Here is a 13,298-nt window from a genome sequence, read left to right as displayed (position 1 = left end):
CGGATTCTGGTTTCTGTCCCCCGAAATATAGCGGATAGAGGATCTGTGAAATATGGTCCCCATAGTTTGATCAGGAGAGCGATCCAAAATTTGGACACCTTAGTGTTAATTTTACTTTTTGCGTATTTCGTCATATCTCGAGAACTTTTTTAGGGCTTGAAAAATTTTTGCAGACAATTATAAAATTCATTCAATTATCCAAAGATAATTCCTCTCAAAAAAAACTTTTAGTAAATATTTATTATATTTTATTATTTTAATAAATAATAATAGTCGGAAGCATTTTGAATTGTAAGGTATACAATTTTTTATGTCATTTTAAAGTATGTATTTTACATGGCAAAATGCAAAATTAGAGGGTAATCGGCTGAATAGTTCCTGAGAAATCGAATTTTAAATATGCGACATCCTTAAAATTCGATTTTTCAGGAACTGTTCAACCGGATTTTATCAAATCATTGCTGAGCTAATTAATTAACTTATAAGTCTCCCCCTCGAACCATTAAGATTGAGTCCAAGAACGTGGAGATTAGATCAGAAGTTATTCAGGGTGGTCCGTTTTTTTTTCATCGCATTGTACATTTTAGTTACAAGCTATATTTAAAAAAAAAACTTTGCACGATTGAAAATTTACTTTTTCGTTCGTTTCAGTTATTTAAAAAAAATTATCTTTTGAAGTCATTAAAAAAATTGAACTTTGAAATGTTTTCAAAAACTTTCTAAATTAGGACAAATATTCAGCAGTTATCAACCTATTTCATTAACATTTCTTCAATTTGATGATTTGAATTCCTAGGTTAAGGATTGAAAGGTTAGTTCTGCATAGTTTCTTTTAAAATTATAATTTTGTTGTTACCATTTGACATCTATTTTGAACACTAAATAGAAATTTTTTTTATCGAATATTTTTAACTTGTTAAAATCTTAAGTAATGCGCTCAGCTATGCTAAAAAATAAAAACAAAAATGGCAAAATGAATGTACGCAAATGCATTTCCCTTATAAATTTTTTAAAGTTAAAATATTTATTTTTAATTTCACTTTTAAAGCTTTTGTATTTGAATTTTCGAATCAGTTTAATTGCACAAAATAATTAAATTTATAGCACGAAGGATTAAAACGTTATGACTAAATGCTTCTTACGTATAATGAAAGAAAAGTGTAGCTGTTGAAACTTATTTAAAAAATTTAAATTTGTAATCTAGTACTATTTTGTTTATAATTACAAATACATACTTACAATATGCAATTACAAACACAATATTTATATATACAACGATATTTACATACATATGACATTTACGTATAAAATTACATACAATTACAATGCAACTACATACAATACAACTACATATACATTTTGTAATGACATATATTAGTTGTTATTACATACACAAATTGTAATAGGATTTACAACTACAAATACATACTATAATTTTTAATTAGAATTCACAAAACAATTTGATGATTAGATTTGTTCAAAATATTTATAACTTATTGTTTTATTTTAAAATACTTGTAATTATTTAGAAGATCGATGCTTTTCAGAAGTGTTATCACCACAGCATCCTTCATTTATTTTTTATTTAATTGAAATTTTTGTTTATTGTTTTCAGCATTCTAACAAACGGAAAAAAGTTTTCGAGAACTCAGTTTTAAAAGGTCCTTTCTCTCTTGATCGAATTCAAATATCTAAGGGGTGGAGACAGGGAGGAGAAGATTCTAAATATGTTTTTAATCCTTTTTATTTAATTTCGGCAAAAAAAAAATTATGTTGGATATTTTAAGTAAAGACACGGTTCCCAGTAGAACACCGAAGTCAAACATCACTGGCTGTTGTCAGCAAGCGGGTGAGTGACCACTTTGATCAGCCTGCCTAGGGATCGAGGGTGCGCGGTATCGGTCCTCGTTAAATTGTTCTATCGTAAAGTGCTAGACTTCGCGAGCAGGTCGTCGGGCTACCAAAGCAACGGAGCCAACCCCTCTGCAGAGGATCAAAATTGAGATAGCATGTCTTCTGATCACCCTCAGGGATTTTTCCCAGACCGTCGCCAATAACCCATTGTGCAGCTCTAGTTGGACGTAAATAAAGTACATACCTATCATATCATGCTCATTATTTATTTAATATATTATTATTTTAAGATTTTTTAAAAAAAATTTATAACATTTTTTATTGTTACTTAACTTAAATAGTTTCATTAAAATAACCGAAATATCAAGGAAATAATAGCTTCTTGTTTGGATATGTGTATAGTGATAGGTTTCAAAAATCATTGCTGGTTTAAAAAGTTTAAAATCTCGAAACCCCCTTGAGCCTTAAATAGAGCCCCAGAGTTCCACTGATATGAAACTTCATTTACTTAAAATATGAAGGTAGCAATAAAAGTAGACGTGTTTCAAGAGAGCTCGAAGATAGGCACGCTCATTCTCGAGAGTTGCTAGACGAGACGTTTAGACGAATAGGTTTTGCTTGACGTGGTGACGTCCATTCTAGATGACTTGATGTGTTTATACATTCATAAATCGCAATATAAGTAAGATTTTAAAAATAGTTTTTTTAAAAAAAATTTAATAAGCTACTTTCCAAGTTTCGAAACATAAATTACTCATAATAGTCTCTAAATAAAGCAATTTTTAGTGTTAAAGTATGTTGTATACAAAATTCTTCCTTTTTTACATCTATAAATTTCAATTTTTGCAAAACTGCAAAAATTAAATTTTAAATTCGGTTAAGATTTTATTACAATATATGATTGGCTGTAATAGCGTAAACAATATAAATAATTTTCCAAAGTCCTCAAAAAAGGCGGTATTTTATACACAGCTTCCTGACGTTGCTATGCAATCAAAAATGTATTTTTACAAAGTCACTAAAATGTGTCTCAACTTGTTTATTTTGGATTTTTACCAATCCTTAAAGATTTAAAAATGATTAATTTCTGGCATAAATATTGCCTTATCTGCTCTTGAAAAAGATTATTGACACTGAAATATCAATAAAAATTTCGATCTAAGGTAGATGATCTCTTTTTCAATAACATTTCCTGTATCAGGTGAAGTGGTGTTTGAATTGGACTAACTGATAACTTTTGAACGGCTCGCAGCCGTTTCTTTTCTCATATCAGTGTAGAAAATGCAAAGTGCCCCCGAGAACTTTTTGTATCTTTAGCGGCTTCTCGAAAAAGGGGGTGCCGTGTGAACCACTTCGCATAAAGTGGTTGAAAAAGATAAATATTAAAATATTCGAAATCTGATCAAGTATCGATATTACAAGATTAGAATGGTTTGTATTTTGTTTTCTTTGATTCTATTACAACGAATATAGCAATTGTGTGTAATTTTTGTATTTCGTAATCTTACAACTTAGTTTTCATTCCAATCGGCCGAAATCAAATGATTTTCATTTATTTGTAGATTACTATATTATAGGTCATTATATTCTAGGTTACTATATTACATTTCATTATTTTTATATAGTTTTTGAATCGTTAATTATACTTTAAGCGACGATTTGGTACATTTTTGTGGCATGCAGTTTTATTGATCATAGTTAAACCATAATTGATGTTTAATCGTAAACTAATAAAACATTAATTGTTTATAAAGGATTTGGAGTTTGGTATATTTGTGTGGCAAAAAGTTTCATTTATAAGTATTAAATCATAATCGATGTTTTATCGTAAACTGATGTCATATTTATTGTAATTATTATTAATATTTAGTAATATTTTAATGCATATAAAGTATCTCATAATAATATATTTGTATATTTTTAAATTTAAATTAATGTTAAACAAATAACTGCAGACAATACGTGGAATTAAGCGAGTCATTTTTCGATGACTTTTAGTCATTAAAACAAACTATTATATTTGTTATTAAAATCCTACTTTCAGTAATAAAAATGCGTTAATGTTATTGCTTTTGAATAAGTATTTACAAATTATCAGAAATTTTGAATATTATACTATGGATTTCTTCGGAAAATATCTCAATCATACATTTTTGCACCATTCGTTGTTTTGATGAGAGAAGAGTTTTCAATTAACTCAAGATAATTATCTATTAGCTAAGTAAATTAAGGATAATTAATTTAATTTTCGGAAGATTTCACTTTTTTGAAATGATCCTATTTCATTAGCATGTTTAAAAAGAATTTCTAAAGTGAACTGAGTAACTTATCATTGTTCTTCAAAAAGTTCTTTTTTTAATTGGAAATTTAAAAAAAAAATCAAATTGCTTGGTTTGGCTGATAATTCTTTCAATTAGAAATTGTTTTAAAAATGCTTGTTTTGACTAATAGTTTTTTTTTCCTAAAGCCTCAACACAAGCACTTCACACTCATTATTGTAAATAATAATAATTATTTTTTGTGCTTGTCTTCTGAATAAATGTTTTTTCTGATGGATTTTAGTTCGATTTGGAACTTTACTGTTGTAAAAAAAATTACATTTTCAAAGTAACAGAAAATGTAGATACTTAAATTGTCAATTTTCAAACGAGCTTACAAATATCTTTTATGAAACAAAAAAATGTGTGAAGAAAAATAATTTAAACGCGAATAAATATACACTAATTCTTAAATATAATTAGTTGAATTTTTTTCCTAAATATTAATAGTTGAAACGGTTCAGTTGATAAGCTTTATTTCGTGTAACTTTATTAAACGAATTTTAAAAACACATCAAGTTAAAAGGAATTTATGGTACAAACTGTAAATTAAAGGTTGACCTTTTTTTTTTATAAAGTATAGTAACATTCAAGAAAGCATTTAATTTTTTTCTTTACTTTAAAAAATATTTTAATAGATTTTTGTTTCAAGTGCATTTGATTAAAATATGTTTAAAAACGCTTCTTATGAAAGAAGGTGGGAAAATGCGAGAGGATGGTCTATTATTAATTAATGTACTATTGATTTTCAAAAAAAAATCGTATAAGTAACCCTATTCGCAGTTTTAGGTGGGGTATTAGAAAACAAACTATTTTTCTTTTATTTTGTGAATACAGAGTGAGCATAATCATTCTTTCATTCATAAAAATCTCCTGGTGCAAAAATTGTTGCTACTAAATAAAAAAAAATTAATTTTTAGGTATTAGATTAGAGCAGCGGTCCTCAATTTTTTTTTCCGGCTACGGAAGCTTATGTGATCAATTTTCATTTGAAGAAACCTCGACTTAATAAATAAAGTTCATTTGCAGTCGTAAACATATTAACCAAAGAAACATCACTGATGATTTTAAAAATATTTTATGTGAGTTATAATTTTTTTTATTTAATTAATAATAGTCTTACAATAAGGTAGTACAAACAATTAAATTAATAAATTAGTTTATAAGCGAAATTATGATTTTTGTTTAAGCAAAAGTTTAATACGGTTAAATAAAGTTATGAACATTGCGAATGGTTATCAGAAGAAACAAGTTTATATATTGTTGAATTTCGTTATTTTCTTTGAATTGAAAGATGTGATAGGAAATCATATTTGTTCATATATTTTCGTTCAATATATTATTATAGAAAAATATGTTTTTAAATAAATTTTTTTATTAGATCTTGCATGAATAATTTCATGAACAAAAATGAAATAAATATTGAATAATTGATTTAATATAAATATAGATACATTTTTATAAATCCAAATTTTGAAAATCCAAAAACTTTTTTGATCCTTTCATAGAAACATAGTGTTCGCAGAACACCTTTTAGTAATTGCTGAATAAGTGCTTTAAAAATAGTGTCATACAATGATAGAATGTTGCCTTATTGCAATCAAGAATGCAATCGATGGCTCTAGAATTTCCCGACAAGATTCTAATGGAAGAATACAGGCGAAGTTTATAAAGTCTGTGTAATCTAGCATGATTTCTATTGCATCGACTTTTCCATTATAACAATAAAAAAATTTCTGTTTGCCATTTTATAAAATCAATGTAAATTTAACACCCGTTATAAGGTTCGATCTGAATCATTCGCTCTAGAATAGCGAATGAATAAATGATTTAAACTCGTGGTACATTTCGAATTCGAGATACAAGAGATTAAGAAGTTCTAATTAACTTTACATTATAGATAATTAAGATGTTATATTACATATGATTTTGTCATAATAAAAAAAATATTCTCGTTTATTAATGTTGAGTAAGTATTTGTGGTAGTTTTCTGTTAGAACTTAGGACAAGAGTTTTAACAGCTTCTTTAAAATAACTTTATAACGACCATTAATAAAATAACCTTATAACGGACGATTGTGGTTATTAAATCGATCATTAGCTATTTATTATCTTTAGTTGTGATGTCGCTTTACTCATCATGGTAAGAATGGCCTGACTAAAGAATGATTACAGGTCACATACCCCTTTGGTCATCCACTGTTGCCTTCCTAATGATAGGTATTGTCATCAGAAGCAATTAAAAATGCATGTAAGCATTCTATAAGACTGAGAACATGTTTGCTTCTATGCAAAATATAATTTTTTTTGTCATTCACAAACTTATTTAGACTTTCATTTGATTCGTTGATCATATATAAAACATGTTTTCTTTATGTAGAAGTCTTGGTAGAACCTGAAGACGAATCATGGGCTGTAAGAGGTTGATTCTTTTTGGCTTTCTTCTTTCTTTTCATGAAGTATCTGGTCACTTATCTGCAGCTGACCACAATAAAGAGGAATCACATGTCACTCCTTCTGCAGCACCACCAGTGTCAGACCATCGATTTTTTTTACATGAGATATTTACAAAATACGGCCACGAAGGTCAAATGACCTTTGAAGGTAATTGCAATGCTGAATGCATTTTTCATGTCTGAAATAAAATTATAAGTAGGAATTTAGATTTTTAATTTTCTTTAATAGGTTTCAAAACTACTATATTAAAAATTGTTTTTCTATTTAACTATTCACAAATGAAAGGATTATTTAAATAGTTGATCACCTCGATTTATTAACTTTGTAAAGTTAGCTTCATTTTCATGTCCATATAAGTCATATCTATCTTATTTCAAAGATAGTACTCCTTCAACTTGTTTCTGCTGCTAAAAAAAAGGCACAACAAATCTAACAAGGTAGTGAAAAAAAACGCTCTGTTAAGACCTTCACTTTAATGTAGTTTTAAATTTTTTTTTACCGTTAATGTTGAAAATAGATTGGAAATTGTCTCTTGTGTCTCTTGAAAACTATGAGGACAAAAAGAATTTTAGAAAATAAAATTAACAATGATTAAGCTATTAGTTTTGTGTAAATGAAAATAGATGAAGATTTAAAAAAATATACAATTGCATTTAGCAATCTAATTCCTACAAAAACTAAGTTAAAAACAGAGTTGGTCATAATTTAATTGATTACAAAAATAACAATAACTTACTCTGTTTGCAATTAAGACTACATATAATCACTGTTACTTATATCTATGAAATGTAATTGTAAATTTATTATGACTTCTAATCTCTGTTTAATAATAGTTGTAAATATGAATCAAATGTCGTAAATATGAATGAGTTGTAAATATGAATGTAATCAAAAGTTATGATTGATTATAATCACAAGGAAAAAGTTTGTAATTGTGGTTGAATCATTTATGATTACAAATAACTAATGACTTGTAATCAATTGCTTTTTGTTCAACTCTGATTGAAAAGTGGGATAAAAATTTAAGTTTTAACAGACATATAATTATCCGAAATGAAAAAAAAACAAAACATTCTCTTATTCCATTCCTTAACCTTATTTGTCAAAAAAATTTCCAGCTAAATTAGTGAATGAAACTTCAAATATCTAAAAAGAAATATGTTCTAAATATAATTCTGACAAAAGCAAAATTTCTTTCACAAAACGCAAGTAACGTTTCAGATCAATATCACGCACTATTAGCATGATAAATTCAAATAGGGTAAATCAACCAGTGAAGGAACATTTCATACATATTGATTAAAAATAAGAATTTGAAAGTTTTTCTTTAGATTGATTGGTAACAGTAGCTTACTGCCAAACAATAGGAAGTAATCTAACAATGTTTTGGATTACCTGGTCAAATAGACTTCTCTGGAAAAATTTTAGAATTTGTTATTATCTCTGCAACGCCTTGTTTCTTTAAAAAAATTATAAGGAGAGTGTTTGTATTTATATGCTTGAAGTGGAATTAATTGCATGTAATAGTTTAATTTTTCTCACTGTGAAAAAGAGAATTCAAAATATGGTAATTGAAGTTACGCTTTATTTTTTTAAGCATCATAGCATAATAAAGTACTGAGATAAGGGGGTGTTTATTCACTAGATCACCAAGCGATGAAAAACCAGTGAAGGAACAAGTGTTCCTTTACTAGTTTTTTTTTCTAAGTTAATGAAAATAAAAGATAAACTTTAATTTTCTTGTATCTTTAGTGATGTTCCGCGTGAAAAGTATGTTAAAAATACGAAAAACAACTTCTAACTAGTGAGGGAACAGGCATGTTCGTTTACTGGGCATAGATTTCCCAGTGAATGAACAGTATGTGCTAATAAGTTGACACTTTAATTTTCAATTCATGATTAAAAAAAAGTTAACATTTTCCAAGTATTTATATGTCATAATTTCAAGAATAGGCTTGCTTTTAAATGTTTGTAGGGCTTATAAATTCATAAAGAGCATTAAAAAATATCCAAAATTAAGTGTTCCCTTACTGGGAAATTTTGTGTTCCTTCATTGATAAGAGCTGTTCCTTCACTTGGTCTTCTTACTACTTGTTATTTGAACCTCCAAAACTGTAAAACAATATTATGTAAGTTCTCTACAATTTTTTTTACATAATTTGCAATCGGTAACAAATATGCTGACACTGTCATTTAACTAAAATTGCCAATTTTGAATTTAATATGATTTTTTAAAAGGCAAGCGAAGCTTAAGTGTTCCTTCACTGGTTAGTTTACCCTACCCGACCAAAAAGTTTTTGCAGTCTTTCTCATTAAGTTTGTTGTGATAAAAATCAAAACAAAATAGGCCTATAGCTGAAACGCCAAGCAATATCAGAAGTTAATTGCTGTGAATAACTGTTACAGTTAGTTAAAATAGCAGAAACTTGTTATAATTGAACTCTGTTGCAGACCTTATACGTCGCATTTAAAGTTTACGCTAAAATTTGATTATAACTTTTGGTTTTCAAATTTCGACTTAAAGTTTCAGTTTAAAAGGGATATTTTTGTTGCTTTTATAATTTTGTTGCTCAGTAACCAATAATTGGATCACTTTCATAACATTGCGTTAGTAACAGAACAGTTTTATTATTTATTGTACGAATAAATCAGTTACTTTGAAGCATTAGTATATTTATTTTGTTTTTTAGGGTTTGAACATTTATTAGAAAGTCTGGGACTAGGAAATATCATTATAAGTGATCATGATGTCGCAGCTCACAAAGATAACCCAAATAGGAATATTCATGACACCCACGAACATGCGAAGAAGATAGATCATATTGATCTCCCGACTTTAAAAGGTAAATAGCGACAATTTTTCCATTCATTTTTACTGCTTGTTTCATTTAAGACTCTTCAATTGGGTACTTGCACTTGAAGAAAACCTCCCATACCCTCACATTTGATCTATGACTTCAACGCCAGCTGATCGTTTGTAATCTAAATAGCGCGGTTAAGCTGAGACTAGTTTCTCCCACATAAATTAGAACGTTAATTAACGTGAAATTAATTGAATACAGAGCCGTACTGCCATCGAAATAATTGAAATATAATTCGTTCTCGTCTACTTCTTTTTTTTAAACTTAGATTTATTATTTGTTTATGTATTTTATTGTAACCGTGATAAATTTTTGCTTTGTGTACCTGGCAACTTCGATTCATAATTAGTTTGCTTATGTTCCACATGACTTCGCGCCTGTATTTGTTTTAAGTATCTGTGTGAATATACAGTGAAAGAATTGAAATCTTTGAGAAAAAAATCTTTGTGAAAGAATTTAGAATGTATCACTTAAAAGAATTGATACTTGACGGTCTTGGCTTACTCGAAATAAAATGGAAAGAACAGTTGTTAATGGTAACAAATTCCATCATTCAACAACCAATCAAGATCGAGATACCCACACGACATCACTTGCAGGTATCCCATTTTCACAAAAGAAAAAGCTTCTTATTCTTTTTTTTTTAAAAAAAAAACTATTCAATTTTTTTAATTGTGTTTATCGATTGCTTCTTCTCCATTTACAGGGCATGACTCTAATCTCACAACTCCATCAGTTGTAGCAACGCCACCTGCTATTTTGCAAAAAGCTTCAAATCGTCACCGACATAACCACATTTTATTTCCCGCCCCAACCAAATCACCCGAAACCACAGTAGAACCACGGAACCAAGACTCTGCTTCGACAAGTGAAATCAGTCCAAGTCAAAGTGGCCCCAGCAAAGTTCAGCTGAATGACCATCTTTACCGCTACCAACTGAAAGAAAGTGAAATTCCAGAACTTCTTGTGAATATATCAACTTTGGTGGACCAACATCAGGAAATGGACGATCATACCCCAGAAATAATAATAGAGCAAGTAAGATATTGAAAATTAAAATTATGTGACTACCATAATTAATTTATACAAAATATAGGGCTGTTGAAATGAAAATTTCTCCCCTCAGTTGGCTATGCAAGGTGTTCCAGAGATTGCAAAACATTTTTCCATAAGAGCTAGGTCTTTCTCCTCAACTTAATTGCTTAACCCTTTGACTACGAATCTTAAAAAATGATTTTTTTTGTCCCTTTGTCCCGTTTATTATTCAAAAAAACTAAATAGGTCACAAATAAGGCAAATTTAGTATTTGGGATTTTTCTGACAAGCGGTTATCAATTTAGAGGCTGGGACATATATGTCTCAGCCGTTCTTAATGGTGGGATACATATGTCCCACCTGTAGTGATCGACTTACTACAAGCACATCATCTACAAGCACACGCTATCATTCCGAAAAAATGTATTATATGGACTTTTTTTTTACATGGTATGATACAGGGTGAAGCAATCTTTGCATAACCCGACATTACGCATTGGACAACTCATATTTGTTCCTTTTTCTTGTTTATTTGAGAAAATATGAATAAAGTATGAATGGACATAACAATCCCAATGAAGAATACGAATGGGATATATCTGTCTCAATGAAAAATACTGGTGGGATATATATGTCCCAGCGCAAAATCACAACGCTATTTCATGTAAGAAACTCTTTAGCGCCATCTAGGGGATATTTGACACATGAAACATATATACTTGGCCCTAGCTTTAATATCCGCAGAGATATATAGATATTTTTATTTTTCATTTTTGTGGCTGGGTGGTGCAGTTGGTTTGTCGTTGTCTGCGGGTCGATCCCCGGCCCAGACACCAGATTTTCGGGATGCTGAAAATCCTCAGAGGCCATGTCGTATGATTATGCGGCATGTAAAAGATCCCTGGAGTGCCTTATTGGCTCTTGGCATTTATGCCAAAATTAAAATCCTAGTGCACTTTAGCATCCAAATAGTCTCGGTGCTGCCATCTAGTGTGGCAGAAAGTAGACGTCCAAATTAACATGACCAACGGTATCTCACCCGTTGTGGTCCTGAAAGAGTGGATACCACCACTGTAGAACGCACTAGATCTGCTCATCGGCAAGACCGATTGTGCAGCTCATCGGAAATTTAAAAGAAAAAAAAAAAATCGTTTTTTTTTTTTTTTTTTTTTTTTTTTGCTTTGCATTTTCTTATTTTAACTGTAAAAATATCAAAACAAAATTTTTAGAGCAAGTTTTAGTTAAAAACAAAAATTTCATCTAGAAAATTTAAAACAAATTCGTTAAAAATAGCACAAAACATCAGCTTTAAAGTATTCCTCTTTCCTCTAATGTTTCGCATTAGTGAAAAACTATTAATTTTCTTCTTCATAATTTTATTAAATTAAATTAAAAGAGAGTAAAATTAAATTTGAATGCGTAGAAATAATTCTTGTGTAAAAGTTTAGTGAAAGGCTGTAAGTTTTTTCTTCACAAAGAATTGCTGTGAAACAATAATTGATATCAGCCACCTAAAAAATTGAATGATAACTAGAACTGAAACTGCTACTTTAGAGATGTTTCCTAAGGCATAAAGGGAGATTGATTATCGTCTTGATATCTGACGAATGACTTGATAGATTTTTTTTAAATAAAATAGTAACATAATACAATATAGATTGAGTTATAATAATACATGTTCATCAAAAAGGAACGGATCGAATTACAAAATTGTATTATGTTGATAAATAAACGCGTACAAACTGAAAAAAAGAACGGAATTACAAAGTTGTATTGTGTTGATGAATGGACACGTATCAGGTGTCCGTAAAGTACAGAAAAGATCATGTATCTCGAGAAATATTCATCGTTTAAAAACTCTAAAAGTGCGATTGTGAAATATTTTCAGAAAATTCATTTTGTTATGCAAAATTGTAAATTTGTACATGGTAGATTCACATTTCAGCATAGTTGAATGAATTTTTTCTGAACAATCCAAATTTGTGAAAAAATGAGATCATGTATTTAAGATTTAGAAGTTGTAACTAGAGAGTTGAAAGTGGTAGTTGAATTTTCTGTAATTTAATAAATCTTTTAAAAATATTTCAATATAAATATTTACTGATGTTTTTTTTAAAATTTAAACTCTATGAATATTTCTGGACATAGTTTAACTTTTCCGTACTTTTCGGAGACCCGGTATGTATTTATTCAACAACATAATACAAATTTGTAATTCTGTTCTTTATCGATGATTCAGTATCATTGCACAATCTATATTGTCCCTATACAATTTTATAAAAATTCCCTCACGTAATGATCCTAACAATCATAAATTAGTTATTTTTATGTTTGTGTTAGTTAACTATTAGAATTTTTGGTAGTTTTGCTGTGACTAGATAATTTTTATCAGATACTTTTAGCGCCTGCTATTATTAAGATATTGTTAAATAGCACTACCGAGTTTTAATAAACACATTGACACTGATTCTCTTGGGGCATTTGGCATTGTTAATAATTTATGACAACCAATAACAAATTTTGGATGAATTCCAAGCTGAACAGATAGCCTTCGCAATGACCAGTAACCAAGTACAAGGTCGGTAATTACAGTTGATCGAGATCATTGATATTGTTTGTTTTCGTTGAAACCTGTTTTTGGTCAATTACAGCTATATATTTTTTTACATTGAATCTATTAATATTCATTGCATGAGAAATTTTAAAATGAGTTTTCAAAAAATAGAGTCAAATTTTTGAAAATCTTAAATATTTGTGGAATTTTCGGAATTCC

At 29.0% G+C, this 13,298-nt stretch overlaps 1 protein-coding gene across 3 annotated transcripts in view; it reads left to right on the top strand.

The window, feature by feature from the left end:
- LOC107447357 (zinc transporter ZIP5) overlaps positions 1-13,298 on the top strand; it is a 48,067-nt gene that overhangs the window by 14,110 nt on the left and 20,659 nt on the right. For 2 of the 3 annotated variants that reach the window (XM_016062243.5, XM_016062244.5), the window contains exons 2-4: positions 6,553-6,776; positions 9,320-9,472; positions 10,197-10,528. In XM_016062243.5, the coding sequence (XP_015917729.1) occupies positions 6,581-6,776; positions 9,320-9,472; positions 10,197-10,528 (681 nt within the window). In that variant the 5' untranslated portion in view covers positions 6,553-6,580. Of the gene's footprint in view, positions 1-3,026; positions 3,286-6,552; positions 6,777-9,319; positions 9,473-10,196; positions 10,529-13,298 lie in introns of those variants that run through there. The other variant, XM_016062242.5, reaches the window with a different exon arrangement.

The sequence above is a fragment of the Parasteatoda tepidariorum genome, chromosome 4 (assembly GCF_982258835.1).
Source record: "Parasteatoda tepidariorum strain Cologne lab strain chromosome 4, Ptep-v5.0, whole genome shotgun sequence".
Classification (NCBI taxonomy): Eukaryota; Metazoa; Arthropoda; class Arachnida; order Araneae; family Theridiidae; genus Parasteatoda; species Parasteatoda tepidariorum.
Note: the sequence above shows the minus strand (reverse complement) of the source record. Positions and strands in the feature narration are given on the sequence as shown.